General features: G+C 36.0%; 1 protein-coding gene across 10 annotated transcripts in view; it reads left to right on the forward strand.

Annotated features, from left to right (window-relative positions):
- UBE3A (ubiquitin protein ligase E3A) overlaps window positions 1–9,644 on the forward strand; it is a 95,343-nt gene extending 85,699 nt beyond the window's left edge. For all 10 annotated transcript variants that reach the window (XM_041751408.1, XM_041751409.1, XM_041751411.1 and 7 more), the window contains 2 exons: window positions 6,495–6,638; window positions 7,614–9,644. In XM_041751408.1, the coding sequence (XP_041607342.1) occupies window positions 6,495–6,638; window positions 7,614–7,734 (265 nt within the window). In that variant the 3' untranslated portion in view covers window positions 7,735–9,644. The remainder of the gene's footprint in view (window positions 1–6,494; window positions 6,639–7,613) is intronic.
- The last annotated feature ends 10,850 nt before the right edge of the window (window positions 9,645–20,494 follow it).

Genomic DNA, 20,494 nt, shown 5'->3' on the forward strand with positions numbered 1-20,494 from the left:
AAACTTCATGTTTGTTCCTCATTTGGAGCTGTTATGAATAAAGTTGCTATGAATAATCACATGTAATTTATTTGGTAAACACAAATTTTCGTTTCTCTAAATGCCAAGAATGCACTTAATTGTTTTTTACTATTGAATTTGAGAGTTCTGATACTTTTCTCTTACTCCTTTTATCTCTGTCACGTTTTGCTTCATGTATTTTGAGGCTCTGTCATTTGGTACATATCTTGCATTCTTTCTTTCTTTCATTTATTTTTTTTGTACATACCCATTTATAGTCATTATGTCTTATTGGTGGATTGGTCTTTTTATCATTACATAAAGTCCCTTTTTTTATTTTTTTATTTTTATTTTTTTTTTTAAGTCCCTTTTTTTAATTTGTGATTTTCTTTGCTCTAAATCTAATATGAATATAACCATTCCTGGTTTATTTTTAAATGTTTGCATGATATCTTTTTTCTGATGTTTTATTCTCAACCTATCTGTTGCTGAATTTGAAATGAGTTTCTTAGAAATAGCATGTAGTTGAGTCCTTTTTTTCCATCCACTCTGTCTGCCTTGTAATTGATAGTTAGAAAATTCCTATTTAAGGTAATTATTGATACATTAGGGCTTATGTCTACCATTTCATGTTTGCTGTTTCTCCTTTATCATTTTGTTTCCATGGGTTATCTTGTTACTTGAACGTTTTTTTAGGATTCCGTCTTGATTTACTTCTAGTGTTGTTTGGGTTGTATGGTTTAGTATAGTGTTCTTCCTGTTTGCTGTGGTACATTACATTGTACACATGTGAAAGTGGATCAGCATCTCCTCTCTTCCAATGAAGTATGGAAACCTTGCTTTCAATTAGGTTTCTTTCCCCACTTTTAAATATTGTTGTGAATATTAATACTGTTATAATTTTTATGTCAGTCATCACATAGGATTTACAAAATTCATGAGAATTTTGTTGTGTATACCTGTATTTCTGCTATTTCAATTCTTCCCTTTTGCTTTAAGAGTCTTTTATGAATTCTCTTAGTCATTCTTCAAAGACAGGTCTACTAATGGCAGATTCTTTTAGTTTTCCTTTGTTTGGAGATGTCTTTATTGCTGAAGAGTAGTTTTGTTTATGCCATTGGGATTTGTTCAGCTTCTTGGATTTGTGGGTTGTTTGTTTATTTTTTTTTGCCCAACATGGAAAATTTGGGGGCACTGTTTCTTCAAATATTTTTTCAGCCCCAGTGTCTCTCCTTTCTTTCTGAGCTTCTAGTAGTACCCGTGTTCAGTCATTTATCATCATTACACATGCACCTGAGACTGGTTTGATTTTGGTTTTTGGTGTTTGTTTTTTCTTTTGTTTTCTAGTTTTCTCTAGTTCGGTTTTTTTTTTTTTTATCCTCTGTCTTCTTTACTATTGAGCCTATCCAGTATTTTTCTCTATGTTTTTCCAGTTCTATAATTCACATTTGGCTCCTTTTTAAAAATAACTGCTGTTTCTTTTCTGAGATTTTTCTCTTGTTTCATTTCTGAAACAATAGAGCTTGTAATTGTAAAATCATTTTTATGATGAATGCATTAAAATCCTTGTGAGATAATTCCAACATATCCTGTTCATCTCAATGTTGACACCACTTGTTTCTTGTTCTTTCATGTTGTAATTTGGCTTGCATCCTAGACATTGTGTCTGTTAGGAGATCCTGGGTCCTGTTTACATTATTTTACTTTAGTAGGCAATCATCCTATTCAAGTGTAACACACGAGTCCTAGCATACTTTTTGTGGGTTGTGGTTCCAGAGACAATTTTAGTTTTCAGAGCCTTTGCAGGCACTATCCTGCTTTGCTTTATGTATCTTATTCCATGAGGGCTCCCACTGGTCCATGATGGTGTTGCTTGAGGGAGATGAAATGAACAGCTTCTCCATGCAGACATGTGTGGTATCTTAGCCTCCCATGGGTGGAGAGTTCTTGCTGCGCTCAGTGCCTTTTGTGGCAGATGAATTAGGCCCGTGTTGCCGGCCATTCACGGTCCCTCGGCTAGGAGGGATTCTGGGTCCCTACGAGAAAGACGAGCACTTACCAGGCCAGGACCAATTGTGGCAGAAAAACCCTCCCAGCTGTGACTCTGGGTTGAGAAAGAAAGTCTCAAGTATGACTTCTTTTCTTCTTGTTCAATTTAAGTTTATCTTCTGTTTTTGTGGTACTATCATTGTGCTTCATTTATCCTGTGGTTCCTCTAGTTCAGTTTTAGTTTCCTCCATCTGATATGATTTCTTTTCTTTGTATTTCTAGTTATCCCCTGCTCCTGTCATACCTTTCAAGATCTTTTCTTCAGTTTTAGTTATGTTTCTGACTTAATTGTCCTTTCATAGCCTCTACTGTGACTTAAAATTTTTTTTACCTTAATTTGAAATCTGTTTACAGTTTTCATGTGTTTTGTTGGCAGATCTTTGGCGCACTTTTATTCTCTATAAAGACATGATTCTTGCATGCACACACACACTATTCCTCTCTAGTAACTCTGTGTGTGATCTTTTTCTGTTGCTCTCTTTATTCCTTTTTTTAAAGTCAGATGAGTTTTCTCATGCTTAGAAGAGGAAGAGATAGGCCAGAGCAGCTTTTTCATGCTTAAAGAAGGCTCTGTGCATTTTGTTTTTGCAAAATGTTTTTTTTTTTTACAGGTACATATATGAGGCTGCCTTTTTTTTTTTTTTTTTTAATGAAGCCTTTTCTGAAACTGCCTATTCTACTCTCCCACCTTTATTAGAATTTTCCTAGGCCTTTTTATTCTTGATTTGGTCAATTTGGACCTTATTTCCAGCAGGTTCTCCTCAGTTCTGGAAGGGAATTTTGGTGTTCCAGGGCTTTAAGGACCCAGAACTCTTTACTGTATCATGCTCCCCTTGCATTTAGCTACAAACTGGATAACTCTCTCTTTTGGCTGCCTTCTCATATTGGCCTGGGCTTTCCAGCAGGTTGATGATGGTTTTGAGGTTCCCTGTTCCCTGAGCTGGAAGAAACACAGTTGCCTTCTTTTTGCTTCTACACCCACTGACAGAGATACCAACCAGGTATTCTAGCCGTGTCAAGTGGTGTTTTTCTGTTCATTTACGTGGAAGGATTTATGGGGCGATATCTTGTCACCTCGTTTTGAAGGTGTATCTGTAGGTCTTCCATTTTCCCATCCAGTTAGCTCTGGGTTTATCCAAAAGATTAGGAAGATTGAAAAGAAAAGCAAAAACAAAGTAATTGTGTCATCGCCACCATCATTGTCCCAAAACCTCTTATCTTTCTTCTGATTTTTTGTATCTATTAGTATCCTTACCTGAATCCATTGTTTCATTGGAGGTTGCAAAATGGTGATTTGGAAAAAAATTTCTTTTTTTTTTTTCATTCTACCTGCTGTTCTTTTTCCTCATCAGTGGCTGCTATTTGATTACTATGTAAAATAGTTTTACTGAAAAGGCACAATAAAATGTAATTAAATAATTTTAGATTAAGGAGTTAATGTAATAGTTTGAATAGTGACAATTGAGTTTGGATTTTGGTTAGTTTTTTTTTTTTTTTTTTTTTTTGCCTTTTTCCGAATACTGTTATGAACTCATAGATTTTTTATATATTGAATGTTTTTCACAATCATTAATCTTCATGATATTGAAACTACTTAGTTTTGATATGCTCTTAACATCACCTCATTACATTTTGAAATTTTGAGCTCACTTTGAGCATTTTTAACTCTAGGCCTGAAATAAACCATTTTCATAAGAAATCATTGGGGAATGTCATTTTTAAAAGTCAGTTTGGAGTACAAGGTGTGACCTTTGTTATTAAATACTAGTGCATTTTCCAGGGGACAGTGTGTGAGGAACAACTTTTTCAATATATCCTGGAAATCACCCCATATCAGTGTAGAGATATCTTCCATGTTCTTTTGTATGGCTAAATACTGTCATTGTGTGGAAGCAGTATAGCTTATTAATATCCACGGACATGATGTTTATTTTTACTGTTTTGGTATGAGATGTCACAATGAGTTATCTCATACATGGATTATTCCATATATATATATCTTTTTCTTGTTCTGTTTCTGATCTCTGTCCCTAGTAGAAATTTTGATCATACTGCTTTTTTTTTTTTTTTTTTTTTTTTTGGTCACCTTAGAAATTAACCTTCTGTTTCCAAGTTTATTTTGCATATTTCTTGAGTATATTTGAGTATTCTTATTTCTGTTTCAGATTTGTTCATTTTTGAGTTTTGTATTTCTGATTAATGGTTTTCTTTACTATCTGCTGTTGCATTTTCTCTTCAAGTTGGAATATGGGAATTACAGGTTTTCCATTCTTTATGATCAAATTTTTCAAGTATATTTTTTTCTGCTAGAAAATACAGCTGCTTATTTGCTGAACTTGTTTCATTATATCTTTTTTTGGATTTTGGATTTTGATTTTCCCATTTATGTTTCTGTTGATTTAGTTTTTCTGGACCTGGTATTAGTAGATCTCATGGTAGAGTGGAGAGAAGTTTAAGTGGCTTTAGTGGTCTCTTGATGGAATGGTCCCCTCTTTTGCTCTTACAGTAAGAGTAGTTTCTTTAATACATGGTTATTTGGCCTAGCATCTTCTGATTCTTTAATTCCATCTTGTTTACTTAGGGCCTCTTTGATTAGCTACTTCCATCCCTTTCATCCCTTTGTAGCCAGAGCTGCTTTGAGGGGACACCTGTCTCCCAAGGTGTTCCTCATCACTTCGAGGCATAATGCCTACCTGTCACTTCTACCCTAGTACTTTGCCCAGGCCCTTCCTTTTAGCCACCTTGTTGCCAGGGCTCTTATCTGTCCTTAGTTGTTCACACTCTTGGGGTAGTGGTCTGCCCTTCTGGGGTGAACTCTAACCGGTATTATTATGCACACCCTCCTCTTCCATATTGCTCCTGTAGGACTCCGCTAGTTCAGGCTCAGGTATTCATACTCTCAACTTATGTGTCAGTTGGGAGTTTGCCACTCTGTTCCTAGTTTTAATCTAAACTTAAGTTATGGGTGTTTTTATTGGATTTTTCGCTGCTTTTTAATCTGCATAAGTTTTAAGAGAGGTAGATGGAATGTGATTCATACATATGACTTAGGTAGAAATACAGAAGCCTCTTTTTCAGTTTTCTGAATAGTTGCATTCCTAATAAATAAAGAATATAAACAGACTGGTCAGGGTCCTATCTCTCTGCCTGCGTCTGATTCAGTTAGGATTCAGAGCCCTCCTACAGTGTGAGAAAACCTGATTACCACTCATTTGTAGGGCAGCTCTGTGGCCCTGACAGAAGCTCTGGTATACAGGAGACTTATTTTTTCTTGTCAGCCACCCAAAAGGAGTGATCTAGACTATGGAATGATTTTGTCCTCCTGAAAGAGGCACCTGGATATTCCATGTCTTACTTCGTGTGATTATGATATAGTTCTCTATTGTTTCTCTAGGTGAATGAGAGGTTTGCCAGAACTAAGGGGTGGGGGAGGATGTTAGAATGTCAGGGAAAAGAAGTAGAAAGACATTGAAGAGAGCCGAGAAATCTAATAAAGCTGCTAGCTCATGTCAGAAGAATTGGCATTGTACCAACAAAAATGCCTGCATTTTAATAATAGAAATTGTATACTGGAATACTAGAATATCAAAAACTAGAATTATAATTACACATGTAGGAAGTGTGATATATTCTCTGCTAAGATTCCGGAAAGAGCTTTTCAAATAAATATTAAAATTATCCTTTGACTAAGTAATATTGTCAATTTTTTTCGGAAATCTTGAAATTTTTTTAGCTGAGAATTAGTGTATATGTTAAATTTATGGATACATCATTATTCAAACAAGCAAGCCAAGATTGCTCTTAATGTACTGCATTTTGTTTTTGGTGTGAGTATAACAAGCATCATTATAACAACATGACTTTTATCACATAGATTTTGGGAATGCCAGGGACTAAATCATTCTCTTAAAATAATTGCATATAGCAGAAATATCAGAATTATCCCCCACCCGCACTTCTACAGTACACAAAATCAAAAGTGTTCTAGTTTATTTTTTAAAAGTATGCTTTTGGATTAGTACTATTAGACGTGTGTTTCTCTGTATTTTGTCCTTAATCTGTATCACCTTTTCCAGCCAAAATCTTGTATTTTCAATTCGCAGGATTTGGGTTTTGGATTTGGTCTTTTGTTTGCTGCTGATTATATATTATGAGTATACCGTAGTTTATATAATTACTTCCTGTTGTTGGACACTTAGGTTTATCAGTTTTTACCATTCTAAATAATGCAGCAGTGGATTACTCTTATATGTTTTTAAGTGTTTCAGTAAGATTAATTAGTATAAGTAATTTGTAGATCCTTGATTACCAGGAATGAATGTTCAGGGTTTCTGATATTAATTTCCAAGTTATCTCTGTAATATGGTTTTAATAAATCATAAACTCTTATTAGTGCTAGTTATAAATGAATGCCAAACTAAAATCAGTATTCTGTCTTTTCTCAGAGAGTTCTGGGAAATCGTTCATTCATTTACAGATGAGCAGAAAAGACTCTTCTTGCAGTTTACAACAGGCACAGACAGAGCACCTGTGGGCGGACTAGGAAAATTAAAGATGATTATAGCCAAAAATGGCCCAGACACAGAAAGGTAATTATTAATTTTTTTGTAGTTTTACATAGAATTATCCAAATCACATGAAATATTAGTTCAGAGAGTATTTTTCTATTACTGTTTGAGGAAATTTTTAACACACTGGCCTAGTTCAAAACTGTTACAGAGCTCACTTGATTTAAAGTTTTGCAAATTGATATGATTCAATTTTTAGTTCATAATTTTTAAATTCAAGACCTTATTATGTATTCTACTTAAAAATGGTTGAATTGAGGCTTGGAAAATTGTTCAGCACTAGGTTTCGTAATCTTAACATTTGAATCCAATTTCATAATCTTGGCATTTAATTTGTTCTCTATTATATAAGTTAATGTTTTTGTTGAGTAAGGATCATTCATGAACAGTAGCATATTTGAGGGTTTAAATATATAGAAATACATAGAAATGTCTGTGCCTCCCTTTATTTCTATTAGCATTCCACATTATTTGATGTATTATTTGATGACTTTAATGTAAATTTGTTTATATTTGTTATTAAGTCATTTATATAACATATTGCCAAGAATATTTCTAACTGGCATTAAAGAACACAGACTTTGAAATCTTAAAAACCAAATTTGGGTATTCTCTCCACTTTAGAGTAAATTTACTTCTCAGTGATGTCAGCTCTGTAGTGGGAATAATGATAGGTTTATTGTTAGATTTAGTTAAGTGAGATCTAACAGTTAAATACCTGAAACAATGTCTGGTTTGTCATAATTCAGTGGATACAATATGTTATCATCAGTCATCACCATCTTCATTATCATCAGTATTGAGTAATACATAAGATAAAGACAAACTGATACTTGATAGCTGTACACAAAAAGCAAAAAGTTTGAGTTGCGTTAACGTGTACTCTGCATTGCAAACCGTCTCAACTACAGGTACGATCTAAAAGTAGGACTTTTTAATGATGAGCATGTTCCCCATGATTTATTTTCCTATTTTCCCCCCCTTCTCCCTATTTAGGTTACCTACATCTCATACTTGCTTTAATGTCCTTTTACTGCCGGAATATTCAAGCAAAGAAAAACTTAAAGAAAGATTGTTGAAGGCCATCACTTACGCCAAAGGATTTGGCATGCTGTAAAAAAAAAAAAAAAAAAAAAAAAAAAAAAAAGGAAAAGAAAAGAAAAGAAAAAGAAAAAAAGGAAAAAGAAATTTAAAATTTTAATAAATATAATGAGGGATAAAATTGGTGGTGATAGTGTCCCAGTACAAACAGGCTGTAAGATAGTGAACCACAGTAGTCACCTATGTCTGTGCCTCCCTTCTTTATTGGGGATATGTGGGCTGGAACAGCAGATTTCAGCTACTTATATGAACAAATCCTTTATTATTATTATTTTTTTTTTTGCGTGAAAGTGTTACTTATTCTTTCACTTGTATGTACAGAGAGGTTTTTCTGAATATTTATTTTAAGGGTTAAATCACTTTTGCTTGTGTTTATTACTGCTTGAAGTTGAGCCTTTTTGAGTATTTAAAAAATCTATACCAACAAAACTACTCTCCCAAGGAAAATATTGCCACCATTTGTAGACTGTGTAACCTTCAAGTATGTGCTACTTTCATCCCTGTATCTAACTCCAATCAGGAACTGTGTTTTGTTTTTTTTGTTTTGTTTTGTTTTTTTGTTTTGCTTTTTTGTTTTTTTTTTTAAACAATTTGCTTTGAAACTTGAAGTCTTGAAAACAGTGTGATGCAATTGCTGCTGTTCTAGTCCCCAAAGAGTTTTCTGTGCAAAATCTTGAAATCAATAAAGATGGAAGGGAGAACTTGGAATGTTTTAACTGCAGCCCTCAGAACTTTACTTTTAGTGACAGCACAACAAATTAAAAACAACTCATGCCACAGTATGTCGTCTTCATGTGTCTTGCAATGAACTGTTCCAGTAGCCAATCCTTTTTCTAGTATATGAAAGGACAGGGATTATTTTGTTGTTGTTGTTGTTGTTGTTGTTGTTGTTGTTTTAAGTTTACTGGGGAAAAGTGCATTTGGCCAAAAGAAATGGTAATCACGCCTGTTGCAAGAAAGCTAGGAAGTTTGTTGTTTATTATAAACACAAAGCATGTGAAAGTGCACTTAACATAAATTTTTTATTAATTATTACCTGCATTTTAAATAGACAATCCAAAGTCTTCCCTTCATGTTGCCATCATCTTGTCTAATCAGCCATTTTATCAAGGCACATGATCAGTGTTGCAACATAATGGAAAGGATGGCTATTGTGCCTTGTTATTTAATCATACATTAAACAGACCTGGAAGTGAATGGAACTATTATTCTTAAGTCCTACTTACATTGTATATCCCCAAAGATTAAGTTTTACTTCAAAAAGTAAGTGTTAAATATTACTTTCATGTACTATGGAAAAGTACAAATAGGTTTAAATTACTGGGCGTTCAGAAGTAAGTAAGTAGTTTCCCCTTTCTAGTCTTCTGTGTCTGTGATGTTAATTTCTTTTATTGCAATATAAAATAAAAGGATTATGTATTTTTAACTAAGGAGAGACATATGGATATATCCTTTTACTACAAGCTACATACAGCTGATGAGCTGAGCTTGTGCTTTGATGATTGTTTTAACAGACTACGATAGATCAGCCTGATGATTTGTGTGAAATTGGCAGGAAAAATACAGCTTTTCAAATCAGTGGAGGGGAAAATGGATGTCTTTCAGGATTATTTTAATTATTTTAGTAATTGAGACAGATCTGTTATGTACCATAATGCTAAATAAAACAGTGACATTTTTCATCATATTTTAGTGGAAAAAGAAAACAGTGCTTTCCATCTTGTGATAAGGTAACCTTTTTTTGTTGTTGTTTTTTCTGGGCCAGCCTTTAGAAACACTGTTAAGGTATGTACACTACCTTGATGCAAGGGACTCTCATGATACTACAGTCATCTTAAAGAGTGTCTCATCCATGTGCTTGTGTATAATGAAAGGAGAGAAATCAAATACTCTGGGGACATTTTATATAATAAATTCGTGAAGAAATGTGTGCTCTTCAGTTCTCAAGTTCTATTATCACAGTATTGAAGTTCTATAATTGTATTAACATATCTGTATGAAGTTTGTGAATGGTAATTGAGTATAGGTTATCAGATATAGAATTCACATCAAATAGACTTTTAACAAACAGTTCAAAATAAACCTACCCTTAAAAATATTTTAAGAGAAAAAGTCATTGGTTGTCCATACTAGCTGCTCTCACTTGCATAGTTATTTTCCTGGGCATGTTACCACTTCTTTTATTACTGCCTCCTATTCATGACTGTTTACTAGAATGCCATTGAACAATATCTCAAGGAAGAGGAAAACAAATTTTGACTATGATGACTACTTCTACCCTAAAGTCTTACTAGTAAAGTACTTTTTTTGTCTGGATACTCTTACATATTTTGATTATCTGTGAATCAGCCCACAGTCTGCAGGAAGCTCTGCCAAAAACATGAACCATAAACTAAAATAATTAGCTTTCCAAATGAAATAGAAACTTGCTCTTACATTTTATTGTTTTAGAAAACTTCAAACATGCAACATAAAAATACAACCTGCTGCCAAACTTTTCTGGAACCTGACAGCTTCAGCAAATGAGTTGGATTTCCTCACCCTATATACCACCATCCCAGGTTGTGGTTAATTTTATGATAAAATACAACTACAATTTCCCTAGTTTTATTTTGGGGTGCATACCTGTGTAGGAAGATGAATATCCAAAAAACAAAGCCTTAAAAATGAGGCTTCAAACTGAATTTGCTGCTGTTCATTCATTCATGATTTTGACCTAGCAATATTACTCTGTTCTCCTTATACAGCTGCTGAGATTTCAGACCCCTTTTGGGGTTTTTCTCAAGAATTTCTTAGTCTGTTAGAAGGATTGTTTTCCCAAAGCTACTTTATTTGTAGTCTTAATTTCCCTTACCTGCTCATGCACTTTCCATACATATTTTTTTTTAACTTCTACTAGCTCCTTAAGGATCATGTACCCTTTCCACCTTTTCTGTGAGCCACCAAAGAATTAAAAAACAAACTTCAGTTTTCTCCCTCTTTTGCCTTCTACTCAATGTTATTAGTCTATAATTTCCTGGGGAAGACTGTTAACAATATGCAAAGTCCCAAGTTTTTCCCCCTTCTCTGTTCAGATCCAGTAAGTTGGCATTTGTTAACCACTGCAAGATTTTGATGCAATGTCTCACTGTGAGAACTGCTTAACCCATTTCTGTGCCACTGAAAATGGTCTTCTGTAGAATATTCAAAACCACCCCAATTGCCAGTATGAACCTTGCCAGCACCTTGAACTTAATTTGGCTGCTACTCTGTTTTTCAGTTGGATGTATACTATCCACATCTTGGATGGATGCTATAATTCTACTTAAAGTTTTTTGTCTTTACTTGTCCAGTTCTCTCTGGTCAACCTCAACCACTCCTGGAGATTCTTGTATAAATCCATATTTTTTGCTCAGACTCTAGCCCCAGGAGATCTTTCTGGTACCTCAAAGTTTATACCAAAACTTCATCTTGCATTGCTACCTACTGTTAATTTGTTTCTTCCTTAAAAGGATCACTTTCAGCCCTGTCCTTGAAATCCTTCATGTCTCAGTTGTCACAGCTTATATCAATTATTTTCCCCTCCAGTCTTCCCAGTTGGTTGTTGTCCTTCATCATTCTTTCAGGGCCTGGTTGCTTTTAATAGTTTCCTAAAACTACCCTGACTGTAACCTCTTCCAGTCTTTTTCATTCTGCTAAAACAGTTTTGTTAATTTTTCAATATCCCCTGCTTCAAAATTTGTTCCCCTTTGAATATTCTTCAAGCTTGGCAGCCAAAGCTCTCCATAAACTGGGCTCCAAATGGTTTTCCAATTTTGCCATCTGTTACAGGCACTTCTCTCCCTGCATGCTCACCCAACATCTTCATTTTGTGCTTAATTATTTCATATTTCTCAAGGACCCTTCAAAACCAAAATTTAAAACACTTCACCCATGAAGATTTTGTTGATCCCTGACATGGACTCCCCTCTCCCCCAGGTGCTTGTCACAGCAATTCACACTTCCCATAATAGCTCAGCTTGGTGGAGCACATTACTTATTTAAACAGCAAAGGAATCCCCAGGGGGTTTTCCCCCATAACCATTACCTAGGATGTGAACAGATTCATGAAAAGGTTATGTTTGTCATCTTCCCACCAGTTTGTCACTACTCTAATGATTGAAAATGACTCAGCATGCAACAATGTTCAGTGAAGCTTCCTGTTTTTTTCACTAAAAATGGCCTCTGTCTCCTTGTCTCCTCCCCCACAGCCCCCCCCCCCATGCACACACACCCTGAATTCTTTATTACTATTAAGCATTGAATGTAGCTAAAGGACTTGCCTCTTGAAGTGACTCCGGATCAATGACTGAATGACAGATAAATGACAGATTTCCTTGAGAGCAATATTGTGTGACTTCCCCAGCCCTACCTTTTGGATGTGCTCTTGAACCAGGAGCCTCTGAGCAGTCCTGCTGTCTGGCCGCACTCCTCATGGAGATGCGGGCAAGCATCTTACACCATCTCACTGTTGCCAGCCCTTCATGTCTGTCAAAGAACAATCCTCTGCCAACCACTATGCTTTTACACTAAATGAAGCACCATGATGAATTCCTGTTTATCCAGAACCTCATTACCATTACTACAAATCAATTCTCAAATCAGGATTCATGGATTCATTTGAACAGGACCTGGAGTAGTTATCCTAGCTATCATCTGGTCTTTAGCAAACTAGAAAATGGGATAAGCATGTGTCTGGTACATGATACACAGCTGTTGATGCAGTCTACAGAGTCAGATGACTGGGTTTCAGTCCTGACCCTGCCTTTCCCTCAGCTTATATTATATCCAAGCGTATCTCATTGCTGGCTATCAGGATTCAGTGAAGTTGAGGTACAGATGCTAGACAACCTGGTGCAAGACCTCCTGAGAGAGACTGAGATAGGTACTTTGAATATTTGCCAGTTAAAGGAAGAATCCATTGAGAGGTTGGAGATAATTACAATGAATTTCTTTTGCAGGAGTTGACCCTCCCTCATCCACCTCAAAGTAGAGGAAGGGTACTTCCCTCATCTTTTTGTTTTTTGTTTTTTCTAATTCAGGTAAAATTCATGTAACAAAATTCACCACTTTAAAGTTGTATAATTAGTGGCTTTTAAAATATTCATGAAATTGTACAACCATCACCATTGCATACAGAGCATTTTTATCACTGTAAAAAAAAAAATTTCTGTGCCCATTAGGAGTGACTTTATTCTCCCCTCAGTAATTCTACCCCCCCCCCCCCCCAATTCTCCTACACAAACCAAAACCCCTGGTAATCACTAATCTTTCTGTCTGTAGATTGGCCTATTTGGGACATTTCATATCAATGGAATCGTGCAATATGTGGCCTTTTGTATCTGACTTTTTACTTAGAACTATGTTTTCAAGGTGCATCTATGTTGTAGCATGTATCAGTACTTCATTTCTTTTTATGGCTGAATAATATTTCACTGTATAGATATACCATATTTTTGTTCATTTGATGGATATTTGTGTTATTTCTGCTTTTTGGCTATTATAAATGCTACTACTATGAACATTTGTGTACAGGTTTCTATGTGAATATGTTTTTATTTCTCTTGGTTATGTGCATAGGAGTGAAATTGTTGGGTCATATGCTTACTCCTTTCTAGGAACTATCAAACTTTTCCAGACTACTTTTTGGCATTTCCACCAACAGTGTGTGAGTGAGAGTTCCAATTTCTCTACATCCTGGCTAACACTTATTATTGACATTTTTATTCTAGCCATCCTTGTAAGAGTGAAGTATTACATGGTTTTTATTTGCATTTCCCTAATGACTAATAAGGCTGAGCATCTTTTCATGTCCTTTTGGCTATTTGTTCATCTTTGGACAAATGTGTATTCACATCCTTTACCCATATCTTAATCGGGTTCTTTTTATTACTGAGTTCTTTATTCTGGGTGCAAGTTCTTTACCAATTAATTACTTGCAAATATTTCTCGCATTCTTTGGATAGTATTTTCACTTTCTTAATGGTGCTCTTTGAAGCACAAAAGTTTTCAATATAGTGATGTCCAAATTTTCTTTTTTTTTCTTTTGTGATTTGTGCTTTTGTTATATCTTTTAAAAAAAATTACCTAATCCAAGTCATACCTGTTTTCTTTTAAATGTCTTATAGTAAGGTCTTTGATCCATTTTTGCATACTGTGCACTGTGGAAGTCCAGCTTCATTCTTTGGCTTGTAGATATCCAGTTGTCCAAGCATAGTTGTTCAACAGACTTGTTTCCCTATGAATGGTCTTGGCACCATTATTGAGAAGTAATTGATCATAAATATTAGACTTATTTTTAGGCTTGCAATTTTATTCCATTGATTTTTATGTCTGTCCTAATGCCAGTACCACACTGTCTTGATTATCATAGTTTAATTACTGTAGGTCAGATTTGAATTTGGGATTTGTGAGTCTCCCCAAGTTCCTTTCGCAGGCCCTTTTGTCTATTTGAGGTCCCTTGCAGTTCCATTTGAATTTCACAATCAACAAAAGACACAGGTGGAATTTTGATACGGATTGTGTTGTGTTTAGAGGGAATATTGCTATTTTTGACAACATAAAGGTTTCCAATCCATGAACATGGAATATCTCTCCCATTTGTTCAGTCTTTATTTTTTCATTGATGTTTTATAGATTTCAGAGTACAAGTCCTGACTTCTTTGATTAGATATTTTCCTAATTTGTTGTTTTTCATGCTACTATAAACAGAATTGTTTTCTAAATTTCATTTTTGGATTGCTCATTGCTAGTATATAAAATATAAGTAATTTTTATATGATAATCTTGTATCCTGCTTGCTTTCTTTTCTTTCCCTCCCTCTTTTTCTTTCTCTTCTTTTCTTTTCTTTTCTTTTCTTTTCTTTCTTTCCTTTCCTTTCCTTTCCTTTTCCTTTTCCTTTTCCTTTTCCTTTTCCTTTTCCTTTTCCTTTTCCTTTTCCTTTTCCTTTTCCTCTTTCTTTCTTTCTTTCTTTCTTTCTTTCTTTCTTTCTTTCTTTCTTTCTTTCTTTCTTTCTTTCTTTCTTTCTCTCCTTCCGTCCTTCCTTCCTTCCTTCCTTCCTCCCTTGTTTCTTTTTTCTTTCTTTCTTTCATTCCTTAGGAGATTTTACATCTAGCACCATGCATTTGTGAAGAGAAATGATTTTATTTCTTCCTTTCCACTCTGGATTCTCTTTGCTTGTTCTTCTTGCCTAAGTGCCCTGGCTAGCTCTTCTAGTACAATATTGAATAGAAGTGGCAGGAACAGACATCTCTTCTTGTCCTTGATTTTAAGAGGAAAGCATTTAGTCTTTCACCATCATGTGTAATGTTAGCTGTTTTTCGTAGATTCTTCAGGTTGAGGAAATTTTCCTCTATTCCTAGTTTGTTGAGTGTTTTCACAAGAAAGGATATTGGAATTTTGTCAAATGCTTCTGCATCCAATAGAGTATATTATTACATTGATGGATTGAACCAACCTTGCATTCATGAGCTAATCCTACTTGCCCATAGTACACAAACCTTTTTAGATGCTGCTGGATTTGGTTTTAGTATTAGAATATTTGTGTTGATAAGAAATATTGGTCTGTAGTTTTCTTATCTGATTTTGATACCAGAATAATACTGTTTTCATAGAATGAGTTGTAGGTTTTCCTTCATCTTTAACTCAGTGAGGTATGTTTCAAAATGAACTACGTGGAGACCTTGATCCTGTGATCTTTAGATTTGGGGGAACACAGGGATGGTACATGACTCTTCCTGGAAAGGGTCCTTGAGTAAGGTTTGACTGAAGGAGTCTGTGACGACTGAATAAAGGACACATTCACCAATAATGGGGCTGAGCTGTATGTTTCCTGTGTGCCACATGTGGTGTAAGAGATGATCTGTCTTGAAAATTACCCTACACATGTGAGCTTCTTGCATGTGGCCAGGTACCCAGCATCTGAGAACCATCAAATATAGAAGCTGTGAGGGGTGGGAAATGGGAAGCTGCCAGCCAAACTAGAGGTTCTCAGTTGGGGTTCCCAGCAGGGCATATTTCACGAAAGAAAGCTATTAACCCCCACCTCTGAAGGTTCAATACCCTATTACAGCTGCACAAACCAGATAAGGTGGAATCCTTTTCTATCTTCAGGCTTTCCATCTAGAGGAAGGTATGAGTGAGAGTTGTTTTCAGTTAAGACAATTTTGTTAGTGTGGACTTAATATCCAGAAATGTCACATTACCTGAGATTTATTTCATCCCTGTAAAAATAATTCAGAGCCAGAGAGAAAGTTTGGTAAAAGAAAGTTGTCTTTTGCTGCTCCACATTCCCTTTCCCATATACACCTACAGTACTCATTATTTAGTAAATCAGACCTATGGAAAGAACTTAGGACACATAAGACGATGATGATATGATAAGGAAAGATTTGTATAAGAGATTTCAAAACCTGCCTCTTACCCTTTTCCAACTGGAGTGTGAAATGTTTTCCTTTCATTAACATTTACTAGACAAATACCAATTGAATGCCACATTGCAGGTTTGCTGGAAATTTTTAATTGACTCAAAACTGCTTTGGTCATTCAAGAAGTCTATTATGGGGAGACAATCGAATCGACCAGACATGTACAAACCACTAAGGGTAATAGAAGTATCTCAAGGTACCATTTGGGCAGAGAATTAAGATCCAAAAAAAATTTCAGGTAGGATTTAAAGGTTTAGCTCTTTTTTTCTGTGTTCATATCTTTTTATTTTTATTTGTATATTTTACTGAGTTCGATTTGCCAACATATAGTATAACATCCAGTGCCCCCCCTGCCTCAGTACCCATCACCCAGTCACCTCATCCCCTTCCCCACCTCAGATTCCCTTATTTCCCAGAGTTAGGAGTCTCTCATGTTCTGTCACCATTTCTGATTTCTCCCACTCATTTTCTCTCCTTTCCCCTTTATGCCCTTTCACTATTTTTCATATTCCTCAAGTGAGTGAACCCATATAATGATTGTCCTTCTCTGATTGACTTACTTCACTCAGAATACCATCCAGTTCCATCCACATCAAAGCAAATTGTGGGTATTGTCTCTTCTGATGGTTGAGTAATATTCCATTGTATACATATGCCACATCTTCTTTATCCATTTATCTTTAGATGGACACTGAGGCTCCTTCCACAGTTTTGCTATTGTGAATATTGCTCCTATAAACATTGGGGTGCAGGTGTCTTGGCTTTTCACTGTATCTGTATCTTTGGGTTAAATCCCCAGCAGTGCAATTGCTGGGTTGTAGGGTAGCTCTATTTTTAACTCTTTGAGGAACCTCCACACAGTTAGCCAAGGTGGCTGTACCAGTTCACATTCCCACCAACAGTGTAAGAGGGTTCCACTTTCTCCACATCCTCTCCAACATTTCTTGTTTCTTGTCTTGTGAGTTTTCACCATTATCACTGGTGTGAGGTGGTATCTCATTGTGGTTTTGATTTGTATTTCCCTGATGGTAGGTGATGAGGAGCATTTTATCATGTTCTTGGTGGCCATGTCTATGTCTTCTTTAGTGAATTTTCTGTTCATGTCTTTTGCCCATTTCATGATTGGATTGTATGTTTCTTGGGTGTTGAGTTTAATAAATTCTTTATAGATCTTGGATGCTAGCTCTTTATCTGATAGGTCATTAGCAAATATCTTCTCCCATTCTGTAGGTTGTCTTTTAGTTTTGTTGACTGTTTCTTTGGCTCTGCAGAAGCTTTTCATCTTAAGTCCCAATAGTTCATTTTTGCTTTTGTTTCCCTTGCCTTCATGGATGTATCTTGCAAGAAGTTGCTGTGGCCAAGTTCAACAAGGGTGCTGCCTGTGTTCTCCTCTAGGATTTTGATGGATTTTTGTCTCACATGTATATCTTTCATCCATTTTGAGTTTATCTTTGTGTATGGTGCAAGAGAATGGCCTAGTTTCAATCTTCTGCACGTGGCTGTCCAATTTTCCCAGCACCATTTATTGAAGAGACTGTCCTTTTTCGAGTGGATATTCTTTCCTGCTTTGTCAAATTATTAGCTGGCCATAGAGTTGAGGGACCATTTCTGGGTTCTCTGTTCTGTGCCATTGATCTATGTGTCTGTTTTTGTGCCAGTACCACACTGTCTTGATGATCACAGCTTTGTAGTAAAACTTGAAATCTGGCATTGTGATGCTCCTGGCGCTGGTTTTCTTTTTCAATATTCCCCTGGATATTCAGGATCTTTTCTGATTCCACACAAATCTTAAGATGATTTGTTCCAATTCTCTGAAGAAAGTCTGTGGTATTTTGATAGGGATTGCATTGAACGTGTAAATTGCCCTGGGTAGCATAGACATTTTCACAATGTTAATTCTTCAAATCCATGAGCATGGAATATTTTTCCAACTCTTTGTGTCTTTTTTTTTTCCCCCCTGCTTTTTTTTTTTTTAAGATTTTATTTATTTATTTATTTATTTTAATTTTATTTTTTATTGGTGTTCAATTTACCAAAATACAGAATAACACCCAGTGCTCATCCTGTCAAGTGACCCCCTCAGTGCCCGTCACCCATTCACCCCCACCCCCCACCCTCCTCCACTTCCACCACCCCTAGTTCGTTTCCCAGAGTTAGGAGTCTTTATGTTCTGTCTCCCTTTCTGATATTTCCCACACATTTCTTCTCCCTTCCCTTATATTCCCTTTCACTATTATTTATATTCCCCAAATGAATGAGAACATATAATGTTTGTCCTTCTCTGATTGACTTACTTCACTCAGCATAATACCCTCCAGTTCCATCCATTTTGAAGCAAATAGAAACGACAAACTCTTTGTGTCTTGCTCAATTTCTTCAGAAGTGTTCTGTAGTTTTTAGGGTATAAATCCTTTACCTCTTTGGTTAGGTTTATTCCTAGGTATCTTATGCTTTTGGGTGCAGTAGTAAATTGGGCAATCTAGAAGAAATGGACACATTTCTGGAAAACCACAAATTACCAAAACTGGAACAGGAAGAAATAGAAAACCTGAACAGGACAATAACCAGGGAGGAAATTGAAGCAGTCATCCAAACCTCTCAAGACAGAAAAGTCCAGGGCCAGATGGCTTCCCAGGGGAATTCTATCAATAGTTTAAAGAAGAAATAATAACTATCCTACTAAATTGTTCTGAAAGATAGAAAGGGATGGAATACTTCCAAATTCATTCTATGAAGCCAGCACCACCTTGATGCCAAAATACAGACAAAGACCTCACGAAAAGGAGAATTATACACCAATATCCCTGATGAACACAGATGCAGAAATTCTCAGCAAGATATTAGCCAATAGGATCCAACAATACATTAAGATTATTCACCATGACCAAGTGGGATTTATCCCCAGGATGCAAGGTTGGTTCAACACTCGTAAAACAATCAACATGATAGATCACATTAACAAGAGAAAAAAGAAGAACCATATGATCCTCTCAATAGATACAGATAAAGCATTTGACAACAGGCAGCATCCATTCCTGATCAAAACTCTTCAGAGTGTAGTGATAGAGGGAACATTCCTCAGCATCTTAAAAGGCACCTGTGAAAAGCCCACAGCAAAAATCATTCTCAATGGGGAAAAACTGAGAGCCTTTCCCCTAAGATCGGCAACATGATAGGGATGTCCACTCTCACCACTGTTATTCAACATAGTACTAGAAGTCCTAGCCTCAGCTCTCAGACAACAGAAAGAAATTAAAGGCATTCAAATTGGCTAAGTCAAACTCTCTTCACAGATGACATGATACTGTACATAGAAAATCCAAAATACTGCACCCCAAGATTGCTACAACTCATATAGCAATTCAGCAATGTGGCAGGACACAGAATCAATGGCCAGAAATCAGTGGCATTTCCATATACTAACAATGAGACTGAAGAAAGAGAAATTAAGGTTTAGCTCTATCTTGACAGATGGGTAGGTGTATACTAGGCAGTGAAAGGTGTTCAATATGCCTGAGTGTGAGCCATAAAAGGGTCAAGATGGAGTTGGAAAAGACTATGATAGATCAGATCATGGAGGGCCTGGCAGACCATATCCAACACTTGGGACTTTATTTTACAGACATTAAGTAGCAAGGATAATCAGTTTTTCATTCTATATCTATTTTATGGTATAAATTGAAGGAGCATAAGTGCCATTTTTTTTGTTTTGTTTGTAGTTAGGAGACTATTGATATAATGCTATAAATACATTTAAGAGCTGAGGAGAGAAGAGAGGGAACAATCTAAGACATGTTAGGGACTGGAGCCAGGTGACAGGTTAGATATTCTTGCATGGGACAGAGAGGAGTCCTAAAAACTACATTTTTGGTTTGGGTAATTGGGTAGATAGTGGGTCTAGAGAAAAGCATACTCAGAAGATAAAAATTTTGGATCTTCAGCCTATAGATCATATGGGTCATAGCTGAACCCATAGGTAGAAACCAGGGAAAGGGAATAAAGGGAGGGAAGAAGAACACAGTCAGTATCCCTGGGAAATGGTATCATTTGACATACACATGGAACTTTCAGTAAGGAAAATTGTCAGTGGTGGTGTTTGCTCGTTTTTATCTGTGCTCCACTAGAAACCAAGCCCAATGAAGGCACAGATCTTGTCTTGTTCACGGCTGTGTCCCCAGTGCCAGCATCAGAATGTAGACATGATTTATGGAGCTACGCAGCAACCTGGGTATCTCAGAAAATCCCTTCCATCCTCCTTGCTGTACCTTTGCACACGACTGACTGACACCCTACCCTCAATTGCAGCTCTTCATGCAGCTTTTAAGAAGGATA

Source organism: Vulpes lagopus, chromosome 4, assembly GCF_018345385.1.
Source record: "Vulpes lagopus strain Blue_001 chromosome 4, ASM1834538v1, whole genome shotgun sequence".
Taxonomy (NCBI): Eukaryota; Metazoa; Chordata; class Mammalia; order Carnivora; family Canidae; genus Vulpes; species Vulpes lagopus.